Consider the following 25,407-nt stretch of genomic DNA (forward strand, 5'->3'; position numbering starts at 1 on the left):
TAATGCCGATTGGCTCCTTCTCTTCCATCTCCGCCAATGGCCCAGGACTTTTGATTGCCGTGATCGATCGGAGGTCATTTCCATATAGACGCTCCAATGTACTTTACCCACCAATAAGAGCCGTACCACGTATTTATAGTGTAGAAGAACGTTGGAACAGGTTCACCGTCCTTCTTTTATTTTTATTTTATTTTTTTGTTTCTCCTTCTTCCCTCGCCAGCCGAGTGGAATGAAATTGTCGACACTACCGAGACGTGGTGGTGTTGCCACCTTACACCTTTTTTTCTCTCTTATATTTTATACTACACCCAACACCAACAACACCTCAGAGACAGACAGGAGACTCTGATGCTTTGTAACAGATACAAAAAAAAAAAAAATCCTTGGCCTCAACCAACCAAACATATAATACCCCATACTATCCCCCCCCCCCCCTGCTGGTCACGTCAATTCGAATGACGACGTCTCACAAACTCATCGGATCGGAAAACGAAAAAAAGACGGGCGGTAAAAAAGAAAACGAGACGCACCCTTCCGTTTTTTTTTCTCGTGAAGAAAAAGAAAATAAAAAGAAATAAAATGAGAGACGCGCATTCTTGTCCTCGTCGAACCCGCCATTTTGCGCATTCGCAACGAAGGACGCTCAAAAGATTTCACAAAAAATAAAAACAGAAACGGACCAAAAAAGGAGCTGTTTCCAGTCGGTCGTCACACTACATCATTCCGATTGAGCGACTCTTCCTTCTATACTGGATTCCATCGGCGACAAATTTCACGCGAAACAAGAAGAAGGAAAAGTTCAAAACTCACCAACAACGGGCTGGAAATGTGCGAGGATTCGTCGGTCGCCGTCGTGGAGGAGAAACTAGTCGGGGCCTCGACACGTTGTTTGCCTTTAGCGCAGTTGTCCTCGTTATCTTCATCGTGGTCGCAATCGCCGCTGGAACTCGAACAACTGGCCAGCAATTCTGGCGATTGGCTATTGTTCAACGTCAATGTCAAATCGTCGAGATCGTCAAAGATTTGACGCTCCACTTGATCAATGTCGGCCGACAGCTGCTGGATCGACGACTGCAAGACCGCGACGTCTGATTTGGGAGCGGCTGGCGGAGTAGGAGGCCGGGTGGTGGGTGGCGGTGGCACGGACAGGCCGTTGAGACTTGCCGACACTACGGCGGGGTCGATCAAAGCCAATTGCATCCGGGCCCACGGACTGAGTTCCACCGCACTGCCGCCAGTCTCGACCGACGTGGAACACGAAGTGTTTGCCCGTTTGGCGTGGCTGAATTTGCCCGTCGCAGGGGAGGAGGAGGAGTCGGCGCACGGATCGCTGGCCATGGCCAGCCGTTGCAGCTCACCGTCAATGATGTGGTTGAATTCCGCCATGAGGCTGGTCGTCCACACTTGAATGGCTTGCGGATTGTAAGGCGACTGATGATGTTGTTGGGGTTGTTGTTGACGGGCGACGCGACCGTTGTCCGTCAGCTGCAGGGCCGAATCGGCCGTCAGATAGCGACGCAAGGTGCGTCTCGGGTTGGGCTGCTGCTGCTTCTTCTTCTTGCGCTGGACGTCCGTCCCATCGGCCACGTCGAGGGACGCCGTGGCCGTCGGCATCAAGCCGACCGCGTCGATTTTCTGCTGTTGCTGGTCCAGCAGGAAGGCGAATTCGTTGTTGGCGGCGCTGGACCGCTGATTGCCCAAGTGTTGAAATCCTGGACAGGAAATCCTGCGCTGGAATTCGGCCGCATCCCAGCGATTTCGCCCGCCGACCAAAAGCGGATGCTGTTGCTGCTGCTGCTTGCGGTTCCAGTGGTTGTTGGCCCGCGACTGGCGGCTCAATCCTTGCGTCACCAAGTCGCCAATGTAGTAGTCCTCGCTGACCCTCAGCCCAGCACGTCGGCGTTGATTGTAATGGATGCCGGCCTTGTTTGCTGGTAGCGGGGCGTGGTGGTGGTGATGAGCGGCGGCGGCGGCGACACGACGGACGGGAACGGGGGGCGGAACGACGTTGACTTGACTCGCCGACGTCCTAGCGGCTCTCGACGCAGTCACTTCCAGCTGATGGAAAACGGCGCCAATTTCTTCCTGCAATTCAAAAATAAGAAATTTTAAAAATCAAAATTGATCCATCAATCAACGGCTGCAACCCCGCCTGGAAAAACTCATCGAATGGCGAAGGAATGTCAAACCCTTAAAAAAGGAAAGAAAGTGCGCAGGAGTTGGAGTGGAGGGAATGTTGCGTGTGTCGTAATAGGAGCCCATGAAAATACCTTCCTCCTCCACTTCTTCTACTCGATTCTTCTTCTTCTTGGCCTCCGAAGGAAGAAAAAACCCGGCCCGCCACACACACAAAAGACAACAAGACAAATGACGATGTAGACAAGGCAAGAAAAAGTTGGGACCCCCAAAAAACTTCTCGGGTCGTCCACAGAAGAAGAAGAAGAAGAAAAAAGGAGATCGAATAACACGGCGGCGGTAGCCCGTGCTGCTGCTGGAACGCGTTCGCTCCAGCCGATCCGTTTCGCTACACTTTTCTTCTTCTTCTTTCTTTTTTTCTTTCTTTTTTTCTTTCTTTCTTGTTAAGGGTCAGACCCAGTGGGGGGGTGACGTGGTGGAAGACATGCTATAATACCTAGGCATGGCGTCTCGAGGGGGGGAAAAGATTACACAAAAAGGCGACTGGGGTGATGACGTCGTCGTTGTACGAAACCCAAAAGAAGCTCATAAAAAAAGAGAAGAGAGAGATGCAAATATCTGAAGAAGAAGAAAAAGCAGCTGCACAACAGGTTTTTTTTCTTCTTCTTCTTCTTTCATTCCTCCTACTCATTCGGATGGCCATGTACGGGAGAAGGGCAAGGGCGCAGCAGCAGCAGAGACGAAAAAGAGAGAGAGAAACCTTCTGGCCATTCAACAACCTCTCTCTCTCTCTCTGTGTGTGTGTCTGCTGTTTTTTGAATTTCCTTCTCTGAAAGGAGGATCCGCTACTAAACGGCCATGCCATTGCGAGAGAGAAGAAGAATTATCCATCGGGGGCGATTGGGCAGGAGAGAGAGAGAGAGAGAGAAAAGAGACGCAGGTGTGTGTGTACCTCTTCGGGTGTTTTAGCAAGGAGGTTAGAGGAGGTTCATATCAAATTGGGTGATCCGATAGTCGTGCTGAGCTGGCCCACTCGATTGCGACACACAATAGAACAAAACGCAGGCACGAGAGAGAACAACACACTTGACACTGATTCTTCGTCTTGTTGTTTGGTTTGTTTTTTTGTTGTTGTTGCTCTTGGCTAAAGTGGCGAATCAACTCGAGAGATTTTTATTTTTATTTTAATTAAAAACAACAACCGAAAAAAAGCGACAAAAAAAGAGCGTTCGCCCTCAATGGACTACTGGACTCGACTGAATGTCGAGGAGTCGAGTCGAGTGGCAAAAACCAACTGGCGGGCAAAAGAAGGAAAAAAAAAAACACACACACACACACACACACAAGGCGAACGAACGAACGAACGCACTCGGCGGGACCCGTAAAAAGAAGTGGAGAGAAAGTTGGCGGACTCGACGAGCCAGACTTTTTGATTCTCTCAAGAGAGGTGGGCAAGTCTATGCTAATTTCGTTTTCCTTGTGTGTGAGTGTGTGTGTGAGAGACGTCCATTCACAGAGAGAGAACCCGAAAAATCAAAATCCAACAGCAACAGCAACAACAACCGATGGGAAAATGATTTGAAAAAAAAGACAAAGAAATAAGAACAACTACCCGATTTTTGTTGTTTTTTCTTTCTTCTTTCAATTGCCGTGTGGAGCAACGAGTCGTGGGTCGTGAATCTTCGGTCGGCCGTTTCACACACACACAAAATAAAGATAAAAAGAAGAGAGAAAAAGAGAGAGACAAAAGTGAGAAATTGAGAGCCCGGGCGAGACCCGTGTGGGAGTCGAAACGACCAAGGTGGTGGTGGTGGTGTCGTTGGTGCGGGACTGAGCTGTGCAGTCAGCGCCCAACGGCCGAGACACGAGCGCTCTGACGCGATTATTCCGACACGCACGCACGGCACTCACGCAAGCGAAGAAACAAGCAAACAACAACTACAACAACAACAACAACAGGCACAAGATTGTCGTTGTGGCCCAGCTGGTTGAACACGCTCGCTCTGGCGGGCCACGGGCGGCGGATAAAAAAATCCCAAAAATCCCACACGCAAAAAGGTAAGGAAAAATGGCCGCTATCGGAATCTCGGCTGACGGACTGGAGGTCAGAGCCATTATCGTGACACCGTCGTGTACGACATCAACCCCCTTCCCCCGCCGGTTATCCATCACGTCCGATAATTATGCGCATGTTGCCACATTCGATTGACATTTGGCGCAAAAATTCGAATTTCAGATTTGGCCGGCCGTCATTTCTCTCGACATGTGTCTCTCAAGGATGGACTACATTTCGTGGCTACCTCCGAACCAGCAGCACTCAAAACTACAAAGGAAGAAAAATGATGATGGCTCCCGATTTTCAATTCAAACCAACGGAGAAAAAAGAGAAAAGTAGCGCGCCATACATATTGCGCATTTCGACTTTTTTTTCTTTTTTCTTTTTTTACGTGATGACGTCCAAAGGCCACCACCTGGTCTCTGGGTATAATTTTTTGTGAGGTTTTGTTTCGCTAGGAGAGGTGATATTGTAGTGCGGGTATGGCCCCGCTTCTGTGTTATTTTTATATTGGGAAAAAACGAAATGAAATCAAATGGGAGCGCCTTTTCTATTGAAACCTCCTGGTGGGCTATCGAATCACAACCCGCAGCTTTTTTTGAACATTTTCCGTTTTTATTATATTCCCTTCCCGGAATATAAGAAAAATTGTACATTTTTTTTTTATTATTATTATTCTGGGGTTGGTGTTGGGTTTTCACTTGTGGTGTGACGCCTACGGGGGGAGCGAAACAACAAGATGATCAATTTCAATCATTTTTCGTTTTTCGTTTTCCTGTTTTAGCCGTTTTCGAGATAACCCCTTGGAGTAGTCCCGCAACAACGGACGTGGTAGTTGCTGCAGACAGCTGTGGAAATTGTTTTTATTTTATCTCCTTCGGGATTTTTTATTCAAATTTTACTTTTAAATACATTTACATAGCGGTCCCATCCATCCATCGACTGTCTTTTGTTCTTTTGTCAATATGGAGAAATGTGAATGCCTTTCGCTGTTTTTTCTTTTCTCTGGCGATAATAAATTGTCAAAGGCAAACTTGGGTTGCGTGTTGTTGCGGTGGTTCTTGGGTGTGTGTGTGTGTTTTTATCTCCCGTCCATGTATACACATTCGTCAATTTCCAGTTTTTTTTTTTTCTTTCTTATCAAAATAAAATAAAAAGGAATTTCGTCGCTGCGTGTTTCAGCAGTTTTTTGTTTTCATTAAAAAAAAAACTGGGCAACTTTTTGATAGGAGAATAATCAAGAGAAAAAGCCAAAAGGAGATTCGCCGACGCAAAATGCAATCCGAGATTATACGGAGACACTCGCGGAGACACCAAAGTGCAACAAGAGAGCCCTCCAGCAGCAGATGTTTCATTTCCAGCAGGCCAATGGCGATGGCAATCTCTTTCGAAAGAAATCAAACTTTATTCAACTTGTGATTCATCCCGGGATGAGTCACGCGGTCGTCTGATCATAATTATGATTACACAGAAAGCAGCGCGTGAACATTCTTGAATTTTGTTTCTTTTCTTTTTCTTTTCAATTTTTGGACTTTTGGTCAGTTGCTGCTAGACAAGTTGATGGAAATAAAGAGAGAGAGAGATCTGGTTGAGTTTCGCGTGGCTGCATTGGCGTTTGCTGCTGATGACCTTGGATCAAAAGAGACACACACAAGAGTCGAGAGCGCGCGGCGCAGGGCACCCAACAGCAGCGGCGTGAGTCACGACGACCAGACGCCACAAGTGTCAACTTTCTACGTATTGCGTTGGGTCCTGTCCGACCCCCCCCCCCCCCACCTCTTTTTTTCGTTCGCAAGGGAGGGGGGGGGGGGCTATTCATATCACGATGCTCTGGGGCTTTACATTTTTCTCAATCCCGCCGTCTGCGTCTTTCCCATTTTTCATTCGAATCCGAACCGACGAAATGTGGAAAAGCGAATCAAAGGAAGAAGGAGAGAATATCCCAAAAAAGAAAAAAAGGCGTGGGACGCTATAACCTTTTCCTTTTTATCCATTGCGATCCATCCGACAAGACACACGAGGACTGAAAGCAACCGCCATCATCAACTATCTTGTAGTACGCCTACCCTTTTTGGCAAATGCCAGAAAAAGATGTTTTTTTTTCCCTCTTTTCTTTTTCCAAATGACAATCGACAATTGTTCAGCCGAGGAGCCGAGAGAACAACTTTGCATCTCATTTGCGCATTTATTTACATGACAATAAATATCACAATGCGCTCCGCATCCGCAGCTTCGGCGTCGTCACACAAAATGCCCGACGTCATCGTGACGACAATGTCGAGAGACGCCTCTAGGTATTTAGTAACGTGAACGCTCATAGTCTCTCTCTTGTCTTGTCCTCGGCAGAATGAGGACGTGAGACTTTTCCCTTTTTTTATTTTTAAATTTCCTTTCTCATTTTTTTCGGATTTTAGCCAATTTTCACGCCGCCAGATGGCGCCAAAGTCTTATTCGTTTGTCCATCGCTAGATGGCAGTAGCTCATTGATCTAATGGTCGTCTTTTGATTTATTCCCGGAAGTTTCTTTTCCTTTCAAAAGAATGTGTCGCTTATGGGATGATGAGAATTTTGAAATTCGAATCAGAAAAACAACAAAACAAAAGACAATCAAAAACTCATCAAAAGTCGCCGAGAGAGTCGTGCAGGTACCAGCAAACGTCCACGACACATTTCACGTGGAATGTGAGACGAAAGGCAGGGCCGTGAGCAGTTTCATCACGGACGTTTTTTCCTTGTCAGTCGGTCATCAAAGTCATTACCATTCTTGCCCCATATGGAGATCCGAAAAACGGAGCGTGACCCAACTATGCAATTAAACAAACAAAAGGAGGAATACACCCGTCGGGGTTTGGGAAAAAAAGATAAAAAAAAAATTGTCTATTTGGTAAGTTGACCAAAACTGATGGGACCTGAATTTTCACGTCCGTCCGTCCGTCCTCGACTGAACTTTTTATCCGATCAACAACCTCCCGATTTTTTTTGTTTTGTTTGGTTTTTCTCTCTCATGCTGCAATCAAGTCACGCTCCAATGGATTCCATTCTAATTAGCCGACGGCGTAAAGGCGCAATCTCCAATCGTCTTCTTCCACATGTCAACCACCACCAACAACAACAATCGAGACTCACTTCACTTCCCTTCAAAAACTCCACTAGTCCTGCTGGTTTGGAGAGAGAAAAAATAAATTCGTTCGTTCGTGTGGTTGAGGAGGACCGTCTCTCTCCAACCCAACCGCGCCCTTTTAGTTCTTCTTCTTCTATTTTTATTTTTCACCTCAAAACGTCCAGCCGAGTTGTTCACATTTCAACGTGATTGACGGCCACGTATACACACACATACACACACACGTGAAAAATAAGAAAACCGCCGTCGTCTGTCCACCTTAACACACACACACGTCCATCCACCCATCTTACATAAGAAGGAAAAAAAAAAGGTTTATTATTATTATTATTATTATTCTGGTTTTTTTTTTCCCTGTTGTTGTTGGAACATTGAACGCCGTCCACTCCACCACCACCACCACTCCGGTACATCCCTTCCGGCGTGACGAGACAAAGGGGCAAGGGAGCAGAAAGAAAAAGAAGAAAAACATAAATAAGAAGAAGAAGGATTCCGGAAGCCAGAGGCTTCTGTTTGCCCCCTTTGTCTGTCTGTCTGCCCGTGTGTGTATTGCAGTTGTTGTTGTTGTTGTTGTTGTAGCTTCTCCTTTCCTTTCTCTCGGCCAATGACTGTAATTTTCGGTTGGCCAGCACACGGCCCAAAATGAACGAAAAAAAGGGATGGGCGCCAATTGGCGGCTGGCGTGCCCGAATCAAATCAACTATGAAGTCATTTTATATGTTAAACAACAACACCAAAACAAAAAAACAAAAGGAAAATAATGAAGATCATCATTCTAATGATCTCAATCTCGATATTATTTGCAAGAATAAACCACCACAAATTTGCAGCTACGCATTCGTGAATAAATTAACATTCCTCTTCTTTTTCTTTCTTTACCAATTCCTCCGCCCGGTGAAGAAAAAGAAAAAAAAAAAGAGAAAGTTATGGATAACCGGAATTTTTATTTTAAAAAATGCCCCAAAGTAATTAGATGAATAATGGACTTGTGTGACATTCTACCGGGCTCGTCCCTTCTCGTTATCTCGTCTGCATTTGTACGGGGGTATCACCCCCCCCCCCCCCTACGTTAGAAGAGCTCCACCCTTTGACCGGAGGTGAACACGAACAATTACACGCGGCAGAAGCGCGCGGCAGACAAACGGGAAATTTCGGTCGGATGACGAGGGGGAAAATAATGTTTTTCTTTTTTTTCCAAACAGGGCGTTACGTACGTTACGTTACGTTTCCTCTCGGACGAGGCACCTGAACATTGTTGTTGCAGTCAAGACTGAACAATAAATAAATAAAGAAAAATATGGGAGAAACATTATCTTGGCTATTTGATCAAGGAGCGGTGGCGGCGTTTGGTTGTCGGAGCAGAAAGCCGTTTTACTATTTCTTGTTGCAGGTTGAGAGGAGCGCGGTGGAAATAAATAAAAAGGGAAAAAAAATAAATAAAGAAACCGGTGGCTCTTCTTCTTCTTCTCATAAATTCTCTCACCCGTTTACCTCCTCCGCGGCCCTCCTCCCATTCTTTTCACATTTCGTAATTAACAGGTGGAAATTTGGAACAAGAGAAAGAAAAAGAGAAAAAATGAGGATAATGATGTAATACGGCAATCACTTGGCGGCTGCCGGTGATGAATCATCAATAAACCACCGCCGACACGCAAATGGAGATAATCGATGGTTGCCCCGCTGCCGATTGCGTCAAGTGCGTGTGGAACGTATCAAAGACTAAAAAAGGGTAAAACACACAAAACAGAAAGGCGCAGAGAGAAGGAGACCCCAATGAGCGTCGATCCATCAAGTCGGAACCAATTGGATTCACGCACGAGCCGCAAATCACCAACCAAAATAAATAAAAAAAATACAAAAGTTTTTCAAGAAAATGAAAAAAAAAATAGCTTTTTGTTTGTTTGTTGTTGGCTGGCCTCTTTTTTCCCTCTGTGTCAAAAAACAAAAGAAAAGCTGTTGGCTCCTTAAGGAGCTTTTGAACCGGTCGAAAGAAAGGAGCTATAAGGGAAAAAGTAGGTGTCACACATCATTGCCCCCTTAATGGAATGATCGTCACTCCAACGGCCAATTGTTTCCAAGTGGTGGCCCATTAGAGGAGAGGAGAGAAATAAAACACAAGGAAATTGAATTGAATTTTCCACCTTTCCAACTTTTTTCGCTCCTTTGGCGAAGAATCACAAATCAAAAACCGGTCTGTTGGCTTGTTATAATTGACTTCCAGCTTTATCTCTCCGCACTACTTGTAGCTCTAAATTATTCACATAAAGTCTCATTTGTAAATATGAAACAAGTCAACTCTCTCTCTCCCTCTCCATCTAACTGCACAAACAGTTTCCCCGTAAAACGCATTTGGCAACGTTTAGAAATGCTCTCTCTCTCTCTTTTTATATATTTTTCATTTCAATTGAGGGCCACCGTGCCGCCAAGCCAAAATAAATTTGAAAACAAGTGGAGGATGCGAAAGCCCAGAGGGGGCTTGTGCGCAGGCCAAAATGTCGACACGGTCCAGCCGGCCAAAATAGGAAAAGAAAATAAACATTATTTTTCTCAAGAAAGAATAAGATCAAGGCTGATGGTGGGTATAAAACTATCAACTAAACAGCTGATGTATAAGACTGACCACCGACCAAGAGAGAGAGGCCCCCCCCCCCCCCACACACCATCGGTCCACCTCACGTGATCATTTTATTTCGGTTCGTTCAACCGATGGGTAAGGAGACGCGCTCTGCTCGTCTGCCCGTGAAACACATTTCCCACCACCCAGGGAGGGCAGCGACAACCGACAATTCGGTTTTCGACCGAATAACTTTTTGACATTCACCTAACCCCCACGATGTTCCATTGAAAAACTTGCGGCCGTCACTCGGCCGTCAACGGAATTTCCCTAGAAAGAAACACCTGAAGCGATGCCAACACCACACCACCACCACCACCACCGCCAGTCGAATCCGATTTTTCAATCTTCGGGTGATTCATCTTCTTTTGAGAAATCCCATTCACTTTATTTTTATTTTTTTCAAATTTTTTAATGAGGATATCTGATGGCGATGGCGGTGGTCGCCGGAATCATTTCTTTCTCAAATTTGTTATACCACCGAAAGTGGGGGGGAAATTTAAAATTTTTTGGACGTGTCATTGTCGTCATTGACCTTCTTCTTCACCCATTTTTTCTCTCCTCCTTTTGACTTTTGCCTTTTGAAATTTCAACATTTTTTGGAAAGTCAACAACATTCCTGTTCACGTTGTGCATACACTCAACATCCTGTTACATTTGAATGGAAAATGGCCAGCGGCTAAAACTCTGCTTCTCGTTTGAACTTGGCAACAGTGGCACGCCTGTTGCCTTTTTGTTTGGGGGCAACAACAACAACAACAGCAACAACAAGACAAAAGTTGTTGTTGTTGTTGGTTTTGTGCCTATAATTATAATTCGACTGGGGCTCTCTCCGGTGGTGGCTAGTCGATCGTGTCTCGAATAAGATTCAACACATTTCCAACCACCAGAGAGGGTCTTTTAACCAGGTCGCCCCCGAACAAACCCAACAAGACTCTCCCGCTAACGAACTAAGCGACGACCGAGGCACAAAACGGAAAAAGAAAAAACAAAACAAAACAAAAAAAAAACGAGAAGAAACGCGATCGTTCAGAAATTCCCTTCACGCTCCTTGGCGCACGCACGCACTCGAGCACACGCACGTCCAATTCCCAATCGGAGGGAAAAAGAAAAGAAAAAAATAAAAAGATTGGGGGTCCTCAGTCGATTGATTTCGGCATCGCCGACACTTTCGTGTCTTACCAAATCAAAATAACTGATCAACAACTACATTGATCCGATCGTGAAATGTGCACCGGGTCGGTCGCCTACGGGCGGAGTTTTCACGGGTTGTGTAATCCCGCTTGTGTTCCTTCTCTTATCGGTCGTCAGAATCTTTTTCCTCAAAAAGAAAACGGAACGTCGACTGTTGATTCTTTTGCCATTGTGTTTTGTTTGTCAAACAAGGAAGAAGAAGAAGAAGAAAGAAAAAGGAAAAATCCTTGACCTCTCACACGGTGAGAGAGACCCGGCGACACTGGCGAACGACCGAAAGACAAAAGAGAATGAAATTACAAATCGAAAAAGAAGACGACGACGAACAAGAAGAATAAAAAGCCTTGAGGGGGAATTAATGAGTTTGGATGGCATGGCCGCTCTTATTACATTCTTTCTTCCTTCTCGTATCACGTCTTCTCACGCCGGTGTTCGCTTCATTATTTCAATCACGTTCGGGTTGTTTTGCCTTTCTTCCCCTAATTTTTTATTGCTTCTCCATACTATTCTATCGCCTTTTAATCGCCCAACTGACCGAAAATTTCGTGTGTATATATATATAAACATAAAACAAATGGGGTCAGTCAGTCGAGTCACGCCATTTTGTTTTTTTCCCGCTGTTACCGTTTTAAATGAGGGAGGGATTTTATTCCGTCCCCCCACCCCACCCTTACATATTTTGGCAACACCGCATCAAACACGCCCACCGCACAAGTCGGATCGTCGTAAAAATGTTGCGTTTATCGCAGATAGTTGGTAGGGTACACAACATTTTTGGGAAAAAAATATTTGGGCGACTGCGCCTTACCCAAAATAAACAAACGTGAAGAAGACAACAACAAAAAAACAAATGCGATAAGAATCGGCCGATTATCCTGTCGTACGGGATCCGATTGTCGTGCCACGGCATCTTCTTTTATTTTATAACCAACGGGAATGTGTGTGTGTGTGTGTGACGTCGACATATTTTTGTAGCAAAAGAAAATTCGTGGCCCCTTTATTTATCCTACCCCTACACGATTTTTGTTTCAAATTTCCCAAAATGGCACCGCCCGTTTTTTTTTCTTTCAAAATGGGCATCCACCAAAAAACTTGTCGTTTTGATTTTTGACTCTTTCCCGCCCTTAAAAATTTGAAACAAAAATAATAAAATTAAAATAAAAACTCACGTGCGCTTTTTCCAGGTACAGTTCGAATTCCTTGTAAGGATCGGTCCACGTCGATGAAGCAGAAGAGGGCGATGGATCGCTCACGGTCGCCATCTTCTATTTTTCTTCGTTAATTTTATTCGTTAGGAGAAAAAAAAGTGGTTTTTTGTTTCTCCCCTTTTGTCGGTTCCCAATTTCCCTCTGACTGGACACAAAAATCCAAAGGCGGCGCAATCGGCCCAGCAGAGATTCTTTTTTAACACGACGATGACGAAGAGAGAAGTTTACGTTGGTCCGATGTTGTTGTTGTTGTTATTCCCTTTGGCAGTTACTGCGGCATGGATCACCAGCTGGCCGTTTTTATCGTCTCCATCCAGCGGACCACCCGATTGATCCGTCCGCATTCTCTCTGCTCCTTCTAATAAAAACAAAAGGGAAAATTTCAATAAAGTTGCACGTCCATCAAAATAAAACACAGCCAGAAAAATGGCCAATCCATAAAAAAAAAAAAAAAAAAAAAAAAAAAAAAGGAAAATTCCAAACCAGTAAAACAACAAAATCTCCATTTTTTATTGGAAAAGGATTGCAGGTGTTTAGGATTCTAAATTTATTCATCATTCATAAAACGGAGGAAATGGACAGCCATCAAAACAAAACCTCAACCACAACTATTTTTGTGTTTATTTTTTAATGGACTTTCTCTGTAAAAATCCTCCTTTGTCAAGAATCTCTTTGTGTGTGTACGTATGGAATTGTTTTGTGATTCCCCACAAAAACTTTTTTTCAGCCAAAGGAAGGGCCTAAAAATGAAAAAAAAAATCCCAACGGGATATGAGCTCATCTGTTGGGCTCGTTACGTTCACTTCTTCCTTCACGACCGACTGGTTTCCTAATTAAAGTTTTGTGCGCTTCCCCCTTCTACTTCTTCTACTTTTATTTTTATGAATGCCACCAGCCTAAACAACGAAGAAGCAAAGTCATTATTATCAAGAGCGCAGAAGAGACTCTTCCAATTCCTTATTGGGTCCTCTCCATACAAACTCGACAACACAAAAAGAAGAAGAAGAAGAGGAATCTCATTTTCCCATTCTTATTCTTCTTCTTCGGGAATAAGAAGTTTTTGATGGAAGAAGCGTCGTTGACCGCTGCAAGGACGCTGGGGCCCAACTGGCCAGTCACCGACTGCAACAACAAACAAACACAAGAGAAGAGGGGGGGGGGGGGACTTGAATGGGTGGTGAAGTCACTCGGAAAAAGTAGAGAAAGTTGAGGTAAAATGAAATTGCAGTTAAACAAAAATGAGGGGGAGAGAGAGAGAGACACACAATGTTTCGGGCGCAACAACAACCGGATGTTGCGTTTGTCAATTGTTGTAAACAACAGGGGAAAAAAAAGGTGGGGGGAATTTAAAGTTTCCCTTGGCGAAGACCAACAGAAAAAAGGAGCGTGCGTGATGAACGACAGGAGCGTGACGTCACGCACCCTTTAAAATAATACTCGGCAAAAGGGCTACCGTTAAAAGTCAGCCTTTTTTTTTTCTTATTCTTTTCTCTTTTTTTTTTAAATTTCATTTGAATTTCATCCAAAAGTGGGGGAGAGAAAATAAAATAAAAATCTCCTCCCACCAAAAAAAAAAATAATTTCCCGTGGAAAATGTGTTGGATTGAATCGAGTTGGATAATCCATCAAACTACATCACTAAGGGGGCGATAGCATCGAATTGAGACGCCTGGCGGCTGTGGTACTACAGTACACGAACGCAATGATTTTCTATTCTTCTTCTTCTTCTTCTTCTTTTTCTTCTTATTTTTTCCATCAAAGAAAATGCTGGGCCCACACACCTCGCGAGGAGTACACATGCGGGGTATGTCCGACCAAAGTAACATCGACCACAACAACAACAACAACCACTTGTACGGACGTTACTTTCTTTCATCTCACCTAAAGGCTAAGAAATCTAACACTTGATAGACTCCCCTCCCTCTAGTGCCCTCGAGTGCATAACACACGTACGCAGTCCATCAGGTGTTAATAACACACATCCTCTTCTTGTCTTCCACCGCCCTGGAAATGGTCAAACAAAATTGTGTCGTCCATTTCTGGCCGGTTCGGTTTTGTTTCGTCATTTTTTTTTGTTTTTTGTTTTAATCCCTTCCTTTTTCTCACGACAAACACGACGGCAATCACCAGAATTAAACAGAATTGGCTTTATTTTGTTATTTTTTGAAAAATAGAAAAGAAAAATGTGTTGCCAAGGCGACCAGGAACTTCTTTTGTCTCTTTTTTATTTCCCGCAAGAGACCGGAAAACCTCTCGGTGCCGCCGCTCGCACACACGTGAATGTATAAACATTAAAAAAAAATAGACAGACAGGGGGGAGAGAGAGACAAGGGCGTATATTACGAACTGCCGAAATAAAAAGTATTTTTTTGAGGGGGGAATACACACACCTACAAGTCCATTTCCGTTTTGCCTTACTTCTTCTTTTTAACTGTACACACCGTTATACTATCTTTTCTATGCCTTTGGTCTGCCGACTTTTAAATTTTAATTCACTTTTTTCTCTCTCTTTTTTAGATGACGTAATTCGTTCCAGAAAAAGAAGAAAAAATGGACGAGTCTATTGGTTTCGGATGGTTGACGCCGCCATTGTGGTCCGTCATCACTTCATAAGAAGTGCCTTCATCTCCCCCCTCTCTTATAAGTTACACTATACACCAACAAAAAGAAAAACTTTTTCCTTTTTGTTTCTTCCTTATCTTTTTAACATACAACAGAAAATTTCTTCCCTTCTCATCTCTCACTTTTCATCCGACATTTCTGTTGACTCTTCTCGCTCATTTTCTCTTCAACCTATTTATGGCTGGTGTCGATGACGTCACACTCTGTACGCAAAAACACCTGTTGTAATCACTCCACCACACACACACATTGCCGAGACGGAGCAGTAAAAAAAAGCGGAGCGAATGGAATTTCAATCAGACACGAGCCCATCGAGAAAAAAGAAAATTCAAAAAAAGTTGCTATTTGTTTAGAAAAGGGATAAAAACCCAGAGTAATAAGGTGGGCAGCTGTCTGTTGATAATATTACCCCGTGACTTATTCCCTTTGCGATAAAAGGCAGGACAATGCAACAATAGGAGAGAGAGAGACTAGACAACGGGTGCAAAGTTCACCTTATTTGAAAAAAAAAGAGAAAAGAATGTTGTAGTATGTACAAGGACGTGAATACTGCGCTTCGGATATGTGCATTTATCTATGGAGGCCAGTCAGATTAGCGGAACTGCTGGCCGAACGACAGTTGGCCGTTACGCTGAAATATCTGAATTAACTATTTCTCATGACGAGAAACCGTTTGAAATGGAACAGACTCGTCTGTCAGATGGTGGGCAGTCGATATAGCTACACACAAGTCAGTCCCCTCCGCACTGTATTAATGGATAAAATGTCGCAGCTGCTTTTTCTTTTAAACAACCGAAATTCTCATTTCGTGGGAGGGTGTTTTTGAAACCAAAAATCAAGATTGAATGACTCACGCAATCATCAAAGTCTCCAATTACATCATCGTTGACATTCGCCTCGTTGTTTTTTTCCCTCCAGTCGGATCACTAAAAAGCAATTCCCGCAGTCCTCCGCTTTTCTTGTTCGTCGAAAAAGTGACGAGTCGAAAATAGAATTCCCGCACCTCCCCACACACACACACACACAAACACAAGCGAAACCAACTCGATCAACTTGTTGTTGATTAAAGCGAAGACACGGGTCGTAAACCGTTTCGGGATCGGTGCGAGTTACACGTCGACCAATTCGGCCCAGTGTCTGGAACACGACTGACTGGGCGAACAAACGTCGCCCGCGTTCAAAAAAAAAAAGGAATAACAAAAAAAAACCTATCCTCTGTGGGAGAGCAAGTCAGCCCCTAAGCCACCACCAGTTGGTTCACTCCCAGTCTTCCCCACCTTATCCGCCCCACTGGGGGGACGACACTAGCGCCGCCGCTAAACGGTCGATCGAGTCCAGTCTCGGCAATCAAAAAAAAAACTCTGGGTCGTTCGTGATCAACCGTTTGTAAGTGGATCGAACAGTGGAAAATGACAGAATTATCTGGCCGATAACCGCACACACACATTTCGAGACTTTCAGCTTTGGCTCTCGTTTTTTCTTTCTTTTCGTGTAGTTTGAAAATGTCTGGGGGCGACAAGTTGCCCAAAAGGGAAATGAACGAGAACCGCAAATAACGACGAAAAAGGGCCAGAAGCCAAACACACACAAAACAAACCGACCGGACAGACCTGACACAAAAATGACCATGAAAATTAAATCCACCAATCCACAAAATAATAATAAAAATAAAAAAGTATCGACACAAAAACACATCAAACCTTTTGAAAGGAAAGCTCTTTGAAAAATGCCCAACAATTTCGTGACAATTTCAAAAATGTTTCTCTCCCTTTCTCATTTAAATGCGGCAATCGGATGGCTTGCGGCAGAGCAAGCGAAAGGGTTGAGCCTGTCAACAACGGAATGTCTAGCACGTAGTACATCCAAACACAAATCATTGTCGTCATTTGGTTGTTGTGAAAGGGAAAGCGGATTACATTGGCCAGCAGAGTGATAAATCATATGTTTTCAAGTACAAATAGAAAACAAAAAAAACCAATCACCTTATAGGTGAAGAAGAATCCGCTGGCGAGAAAAAAACAAAAGAGTTTCACAAAGTGGCCCCGTATCCTTGTCGGTTGGTTGCCGAACCGTGACGTCACAAGATTCTCTGTGCAGCAGACGGCAGCGTCGCGAGTATTCAAGGCCGTCGAATAAAATACATCCCACTGGCTGGCGTCCCTCCCTTCGTTTCTATTTGATATCACACGGGATATCGTTTAATCGACTTGCATTTTAAAAAAAAAATAAAAGAGAGCCACAAAAAAGGCATTATCGCCAACCTTTTTTTATCTCTCACGTACGATTTTCGTTTCGATTCAGGAATTTATTGCAGAAAAACAAGGGGGATGGGAGGAACCAGCCGGGCGAACCAAGGCACAAACTGCGCCATTGGAGCAGGAGAAGAAGCCGAAAAATAAAAATTTCAAATTTGGCCATGAAACCAAATTTTTCCCAGAATTGCGTACCTCACCCAGGAACGTATACGAAATTCAATCGAAAATTAGGGCATATACATATCCGAATTTTCTTTTTTCCCAAGTCGACTGATGAGCCGTTTCCGTTTTCCTACCAACCGAAATCGAGTGGTGAATTTTAAAAGGGATTTGGCAGACAAAAGTCCACGGGAAGTGGGCTAGAGAGGGGGAAGGGGGGACAGAGTGTCGGATTACGCATCGATTTGATTTTAAAGAAAATGTTCCGACTAGGAAACAGCTGATGCCAGACCCACGTCCGGTCTCCTTTTTATTGGGCAGCTGGGTTTTTTTTGTGTGCCTGACTTGACCGCGCCCTACTACTCCACAACGACGTGATTTTTTCAGAAAAAAAAAAACAATAAAATAAAATAAAAAAGTTTCGTGCAGCGGCCAAGAAATTTTTTGCTCAAGAGTTTTGCCTTTTCTTCCTTATTTGGCAGATATTTCAGCGCTTACATGACGTGGACATTATGGACGTTTCGGGTTGGTGGCCGATGCTGTGCAAATGCAGAGACCAAAAAGGGCAACCAACCACCAACGCAGCAGCTGATTTTTTTGTTGGTTGGTTGGATGAGTAATGGACAATTTCGTGAGTTTTTTCTACGGACCAAAAAACCAAAATGGCGATATATTAGCCAGGAGGAGCTGCTGATTCATCGCAGCCGCGAAATGACGTCATTTCTTCCACGCAGCTGTCCCACAGTTTTGGTCACACGACGGCGATAGAAACTGGGCGATGATACCAAAGTTGTTGCATTGACGCTGCCAATGTTGTTGATTCCAACAGTCCCGAAACGTTTTTTTTTGGCTATTCCAGCGTCTAAAATTACATTTCTATTACGACTTTTTCTTCCTTCTTTCCGCCTCATGCCCATTTCGGAAGCAACAACAACAACAACAAACGAAATGACGGCGTCACACACAGTTCATCACAGACGGGCGAAAAAATCAATTAAGACGTGCGCGCCTTCTCCACGCTCCCTTGAACCTTTGAACTGGGCCACAGCCGGGGATGGAAAGAAGTTGATGGACGGCAACAACAGGCAACAGCAGCAACAACCTCATTAGCAAAAGTCTGAGCTGTGCGGCGGCCCAATTGTAGGAACGCGTGTGCTGGTGGTGGTGTTGGTGTAAATGGGCAAAAGAAAGGGAACTATATTTACGACAGGAGCAGTTGGGCTTGGCTAATGTTTTGATTATTTTTTTTCTTTCTTTCTATTCTGGAAATTGGGGCTAACGGCATCGCTCCTCCGTGTTTTTCTTCTCTCATTTGGGTAGGAAAAAAGTTCGTTAACTTGTCGACGCCAATAAAATAGGATTTTCATTAACGTCACGACAGGCCACCACCACCTGCCGCCGCCGAAATCAAAACAAGACGGATCGGACCATAAATCGTTCGCCTTTGATTGGATTCACACGAGCCATCTAGCGAGAGAAACCGGGTCATTTACAATTAATAAGGAAAAAAGAATGCCAATCAATAAAAGAAATGACTTTTATAAGTTCTTAAACGAAAAAAGGGATTTTTCCGACTGGAAGAGAAAGTATTTTAAGAAAAATAAAAAGACCTTGACGTGTTTTCCCGATTAATACTCCGACGTCCGGCACAACACACACACACAATCGGTTCTTATTCCTCTCGGCTCTTTTTTTCCCTATCGATTATAACAGCCAATAGCCGCCGGAGTCTCTTTCCTCCTTGTATACATACAAAACCCAAAACGAACAACTGCCGATAACTAAAAAAGGTTTTTATAGACAAGATAAATTGAAAGAACGAACGAAAAAACCTTTTGATACGAAAACTCGAAATAGAAAGGACCTTCTCCATTTAGATGTTTAATGCATTCAAAATGATACACGCACAGCCTGAAACCTCTCCTGTTTCTCTTTATTCAACCGAGAAAGGATCGTCAATTGTGTGTCTGTACAAGGACGTTGAATGGAATTGGAACGACAAATATCAAGTGACGTGTGTACTACTACCCCGGTCGGCCTTTTCAGAAATCAAAACACGTGCAAACGAACGGGGAGGCCAATTCAAAAAACCCTTGTACTATCGGAAAAAATTGAACCGCCGAGTGAGAAGCTGTGCTCTCGTGTGTGTGTGTGTGTGTGCTCCCATTTTCGGGTGTTTATTATGTAGGGGCCATAGGAGGAGGAATGCGGCGCAGTATTTCCAATCCATCACTTTTTTTTCTTCTTGTTCTCGGCTCCCATTTTCGAACAAAAAGAAAGAAATCTGATCTCCGCCCCGTATTATTATAATACTTTTTCTCTCTTTCTCTCAGTCGGAAAAGAAAGAATCCCAATGTTTGAAAATGACCTGTTTGACCTGGTAGAAGCAGCAGCAGCCGTGAGAAGAAAGACACGACCCATCTGTGTACGGTCGGTTGAGAGAATCAGAGGTTAAGCAGAGAAGAAGAAGAATCTTTTTGTATCATTTATCATAAAAAAAAGTGTTTCCCATCTCTATAGAGACATAAGAAGAAGCAGAGGCTGGTAGTAGTAGTAGTAGTAGTTGGGGTGTATCAACATCGTCCCCGAAACGTCGGGAATGTTTTTATCGCAAAGCCAATAGACATGTCAAACTACACGAAGGGACTAGTGGACTACCACTGGTATACTACCGTACTACTAAAACGTTTTCTTCTTCAAAAGGGTTGAGACATGGGCAACAACCACACACACAAGAGTGTGTGTGTGATCTTATCAAAACGGTACACACACACCGACTGATAAACAAGACTCTTCTTCTTCTTCGAAACTCTTTTTCTTTCTACCAAGAAAAAGTTACAGTTCAAGCAGATGATCATTTCTACCCCTCAAACATTTCTTTGACTTGTCGGAGGGAAGAAGAAAAAAGAACACACGAAAAGAAAAAAATATCATCAGAAAGAATCTCCATAGCGAGAAAACTGTTGGGTGTCTAGAAACTCTGCGGGGTATCTTTTCCCTGAACCGTTTCTTCTTCTTCTAGTTGTTCCTCAAACTTTAGCATAGGGGTGAAATGGTGTTTGGCTTAAGAGTTCTTTCTTTCTTTCTTTTTTCCTTCCCCCCATCTATGTGGAGATCCATCCATCCGGGCCCGGATCAGAGCAAATAGAACCTCATCTCATTTTTCCTCTTTTTTCTTCTTAAGAAAAAAAATAAACTAAAAAGGTTGTTTCCTCCTCTTCTTAGTGTTTTCTCATTTCCCCCCTTGAAAAAGTTGAATAGCAATCATCGAGTCAGCCGAGGTAGAACGAAGAGGGAAAGACAAATGATGTCGAGGTGCCTTGTCTCCGGAATGATATGCTACCAGCAGTTTTCTACTGGGAAACTGGTGATTGCATCTCGATCTTATTGGATCTCTCTCTCTCGCCAGAGAAGAAGAGAAGGGCAATGATTCATGGCCAGACTGGGAGAACAAGACACACCGGGCAAACTGTAAAGTCATCAATGGATATTGTGTTATATAGTCTGTATAGCTCCCAGTCGAAAAAAGAGAGAAAAATAGGCATGGCGAAACGTACAAGAGCAGCAGGTCTGTTTGTGTGTGGGGTGCATAAGAACCCCATCCGACACCTCGCAGCCTCCGAACCCCCCCTAGCCAGCAGTTCTCTTGTTTCTATTTCCTCCCTCGTTTTTCAACCCAAACTGCATTCGCCCTTTTTCGGGGGGTAGTAATTTTTGTTCCCTTGGTTTCCAAAATGTCGTCTAAGGCCTAGCTCCTTCACCTCAAACCTAACCAACCAAATACAACAACAAGAATTCCCTGGACCGAAAAAAAGGAGCTTTTCTTTTACTGCACAGTGACAGGGCGGCGGCATAGCACACACACACAAGAGAAAAGGGAGAGAAAAAAGGCCAACCATCCACGTGCATACCATACGGGACCCGTGTCTGACGCGGACATTATGTCAGAGGGTGGTGTGGTACAGTAGTTTATAAGAGGAGGGAGACCAAAAGGAACGAGATGAAAGAGGTTAACGGGCGGCGGATAACGGAGGGGGTCGTGAAACTTTTCATCGTCTTTTATTTTTCTACCTTTGGTTCCGGACTGTTGTGAGGGGGGGGGGGTCGCCTTTTTCTTTTTTAGATGGGGGGTAGAGTCTTTTGGGTGGTAGAGAATTTCTCATTTTATTATCGCAGCGTTTCAATCGGAAACAATTCGACAGAGTCAACAAGAAAAGGGGAAAAAACCCTCTAAATTGAGTGAAAATGGTTGCCTTTTTAAATCGAACCATCACGAGCCTATGAATGAAACCCCCAATTGCCATAGGAGGAATTCACGAACCTTGTCCCCCCCCTCCGCCTGTTGAATGATGCCCATATTCATTATAATAATTGACACACACTAAAAGGGCAAAGACCGAGACGACGACGGTCATTAGTAACGTCAGAGAAAGAAAAAAGTTGGTAGGAGAAGGAAGTTTGGGACGTACTGGGGAGGGGCCAAATGAGAACGCAACGAGGCAGACTAACTAACGAACTAACTAACCCCCTGTGTGTGTGTGTCTCCTAACTCGTATAGGAGCACATCAATTTATACGGTTCTTTAAATAATTCCCCTCCATGTTTTCCCCCATTTTTCCCGAAAAAAAGAATCGTTATCGTTACCAGAAAATCTCTTTTCAAGTAGTATTTTAATATTCAAATGAACAAGGAGTTTCTCAAATCCCTTGGAGGGACCAGCAACAACAACCACTCATTTCCGACTCCTCAATAATTTAAATCTCATTTTTATTATTTATACTACAACCTTCAATAAAATTCAAATATTTGTTCAGTATCATAGTGCGGAGATTCCAAAAAGATAATCCCATAAAAAACGATTCCTCCGAGGGAAATAAATTTTTTATAATGACAAATAACTTTTGAGGGAGAAAAGGAAAATGTATAAATGATCAACTGTGGGTGGTGGTGAGCCTCACTAATTTATAACGATCGTTATTTTTTTCCCCCTTAAAAATTTTGACGGCCACTAAAGTTTACTTATTTCGACTACCGAAGGTTTAAATTAGTTTTTATGGGCATTTGAAATTTAAAAAAGTGAAAAAAAATTCGGGATGGAAACGTTTCCCCAATTGGTCACGTCGGACACTCACAAAGAAGTTTTTTTCGTGTTACACTTATTTATTCTTATTTCCTTTCAAAAATAAATCACTTCTTTTCTATACGCTTTTAAGGAATGAAGGAGGAAAGATGATCGATCCATCATTTCACACATCCCATTAGAGGCGGTCCCCGTGTGTGTGTAGACCCTCTCTCATCGATACATATCGCATGGGGAAAAACAAAAACAGAGAAAAAAAATAAATAGTTATCTACATTTGATTTTTCCCATGGCCCCCACTACACACACACACACGGCCGTGGTGAATAATAAATACGTTTGATAATTTATGGAGTCCCCCCCTTCGCTTTTGTCGAGTCGTCTGCTGAACCCACACCAAACAGCAGATGCAGTAAAAATGGAGGATTTTGTTTTATTTCTCTTTTGAAAAAAAAAAAAAATAAGAGAGAATGCCACTCTTTTTCTCTGTTTGAATGTCCCGCCCCCCTGCGCCACAGTTCTCTTTAACACACAGCAAACGATTTGGTATTGAAATGAGGCGGGGGAGAGACTACGAAAATGGTATGCAAGACGTGATCGCGTGGTAAAAAACAACAACCTTTCGACAGCGGCCATTAAAGAGTTTCACGATGACGACCACGCATTCCGAATTTCCAAATGTTCAGACACACAACAACCCACCAAAATAAAGAAATAAATTCACTTACAATCATGGAGGAGGAAATCCGTCAAGTCACACGATTGGAAAAAGGTCTTGGTCACTGCTGTGCAGTTCAATCACAAAAAGCACACACACGTGGCGATGAATTCACACAATTTGATCAGTGCAGAGATAGAGAATGGCGACCGAACTGGTCAAATGTACCACTGAGACTGAGAAAAATGTGATTTTCTACACCCACAGCTTCTCTTCTTTCCTGAGGGGGGCGCCCACTGCGCGCCATTTTCCCGCCGTGATCCCCCTACCCCTTAACACAATAAAGGGAGGAGCCCAGCAGAATCCTCCTCCTCCTCCCTGGTAAAATACATTTTTATGGTAAAATCTTTTACGACTTATTGGGTCGAGAAAATATATACACGTGTTTTTCTTCCTTTTGTTTTGTCAGTTATATTATACTATTTCTTTCTCTGGAAAAATGGTCGTTCCTTTTTATTGTCTGCTGGAAAAACGTGGGCGCGCGCCATGTTTCTTTTCCGGGGGTGCACCGAACAACAGGAGCAACAGACAGTCGTCATAAGTTTTCTTTTTCTATCGAAATATAACAAAACAAAACAGGACAGCAGAGCTCTTTTTCGATCTCAATCATCCATCACGCACCCAATTACTAGAAACTCGACTGGAAAGTGGAGAATAAAAGAAACAACAACCAAAAGCGATTACACGGAAACAAGGGGGGATTTAGTTGCAGCACGGGGAAAACAAGTTTTCGATCAAAAAATTGTTTAAGAAAGAAAAAGAAGAAAGCCCCGATGGCGACATCTTCAATTTGTGCCCCCATAGAGATTATCATATAATACACACATAGGGGGATATATTATTATTACTATTATATGAGCGGAGAAAGGGACTTTCTTTCTTTAACATTCTTCTACATGGCAAGCGGGGGGCTTTTCTTTAATGGGTCTAAACCTTTCAGAATCTATGTGTCCATCTTCTGACGACGACGGAATGGTATTCGACGATGTTGTAATCCGCTGCTCCGGCGAAATACACCCAAAAGTGGTGGAGGGAAAAAAAAGGTCGTCGGAAGAATCATGTGCCATATCCTTTCATTCACAATATGTTTAAAGTTTGAATAGAGAAGGTTGTCAGGAAGGCCGTTAAAAGAAAGTAAAGTGTCGGCAGAAATAAATGCCATTTGGAAAAAACTCGTTGGATAGAAACATATTTTGTTTGAAACTGGTTAAAGAAGAAAAAATGCCGGAAAATTCTTATTCATTTACGCAGATGGGCCGAGCAAAAAAAAAAGAAAAGAAATGTTGGAAATATGACGACGTGCTGGCGGGAAAGAGAAAGAACGTAACGACGTTTTACACCCCTGCTGCTGCTGGATGGATCTTGTCCTGGAGCCACTTCATCTGGCCAACACCTGAAAGAAAAAGACAGCAGGAGCAGAGAGAGTGTCTCGTAACCGGGTCCTGGGAATGATCGGAGAAAAAGGTATACCCATTTTCTTTTTTCCTTTCAAATGCCTAAGACCGTAAACATTGGAATGAACTTTGGCAGCCAAAAAAAAAGTCGTTGGTCGCGCCATAGTCGACGGCACCCACCACCACCTATGAAAGAGAGGGGGGTAAGTAGCACAGGGGGATTATATACACAACACACAGTATTATAGATTCTGCTATATATGAGCTCTTCCTAGAAAAAGAAAAGTGAACACAACCGTCTAAGGGGGGGCTGGCTGGATGGATGGCTGCTGGGCTTAGACTAGGCGCGTACCGATAAGCGCGCCGGACCGATGAATATCTTCTTCTTCTTCTGCGTCTCTACAGGAGTTCCTCCCCAATATAGTAGAGCATAAGAAGAAAAAAAAGAGAAAAGTTGCTGAAACTGCGAGGGGGGTTATTCTCCGAGGGGGGAAAAAAAGTACCTAGTGAGTGTGTGTGCACATATCTTATCGTCGTTCGTTCAGTTTTTTTTCCTTCTTCTTCTTCTTCTTAAGGAGGGGAATGAGCAAAGACGAAGGCTCTCCAATTTCAACACGCCTTTCTACTTTTCCTCCTCCTCCTCTTCAGCTTCACATCCTTGACGGATTCTCGACGGCATCTCTTGATCTCACCGACAGCCGGCTACTCTCCTCCAGCCCGTCTGTGTGCGCGCTGGCTCTTGGTACCTAAAAAGAACTAAATACATTTTGTGAGAGAGAGAGATGAAAAAGCTTTCTTCGTCGCCCGTCACTGAATATCAAAACTGACAGAGCGAAAGACTCATCAACTT

At 43.7% G+C, this 25,407-nt stretch overlaps 1 protein-coding gene and 2 long non-coding RNA genes across 7 annotated transcripts in view; 1 reads left to right on the plus strand and 2 right to left on the minus strand.

Moving 5' to 3' along the window:
• LOC124331046 (rho GTPase-activating protein 7-like) overlaps positions 1–23,336 on the minus strand; it is a 37,289-nt gene extending 13,953 nt beyond the window's left edge. The window contains exons 1-3 of one of the 3 annotated variants that reach the window (XM_046788769.1): positions 23,174–23,336; positions 12,291–12,687; positions 811–2,085 (exon numbers count right to left, since the gene is read on the minus strand). In XM_046788769.1, coding sequence (XP_046644725.1) covers positions 811–2,085; positions 12,291–12,383 — 1,368 coding nt within the window. In that variant the 5' untranslated portion in view covers positions 12,384–12,687; positions 23,174–23,336. Of the gene's footprint in view, positions 1–810; positions 2,086–3,748; positions 3,960–12,290; positions 12,688–15,805; positions 16,111–23,173 lie in introns of those variants that run through there. The other 2 variants (XM_046788768.1, XM_046788770.1) reach the window with 2 other exon arrangements.
• LOC124337633 overlaps positions 1–25,407 on the plus strand; it is a 99,407-nt gene that overhangs the window by 32,583 nt on the left and 41,417 nt on the right. The window lies entirely within an intron of this gene.
• LOC124338177 lies at positions 23,590–25,039 on the minus strand. Its single transcript, XR_006917686.1, has 2 exons — positions 24,854–25,039; positions 23,590–24,743 (listed from the first exon to the last, which is right to left on the minus strand). It is a non-coding gene; the product is annotated as an uncharacterized LOC124338177 (long non-coding RNA).

This window comes from Daphnia pulicaria, chromosome 1 (genome assembly GCF_021234035.1).
Source record: "Daphnia pulicaria isolate SC F1-1A chromosome 1, SC_F0-13Bv2, whole genome shotgun sequence".
NCBI classification, from domain to species: domain Eukaryota; kingdom Metazoa; phylum Arthropoda; class Branchiopoda; order Diplostraca; family Daphniidae; genus Daphnia; species Daphnia pulicaria.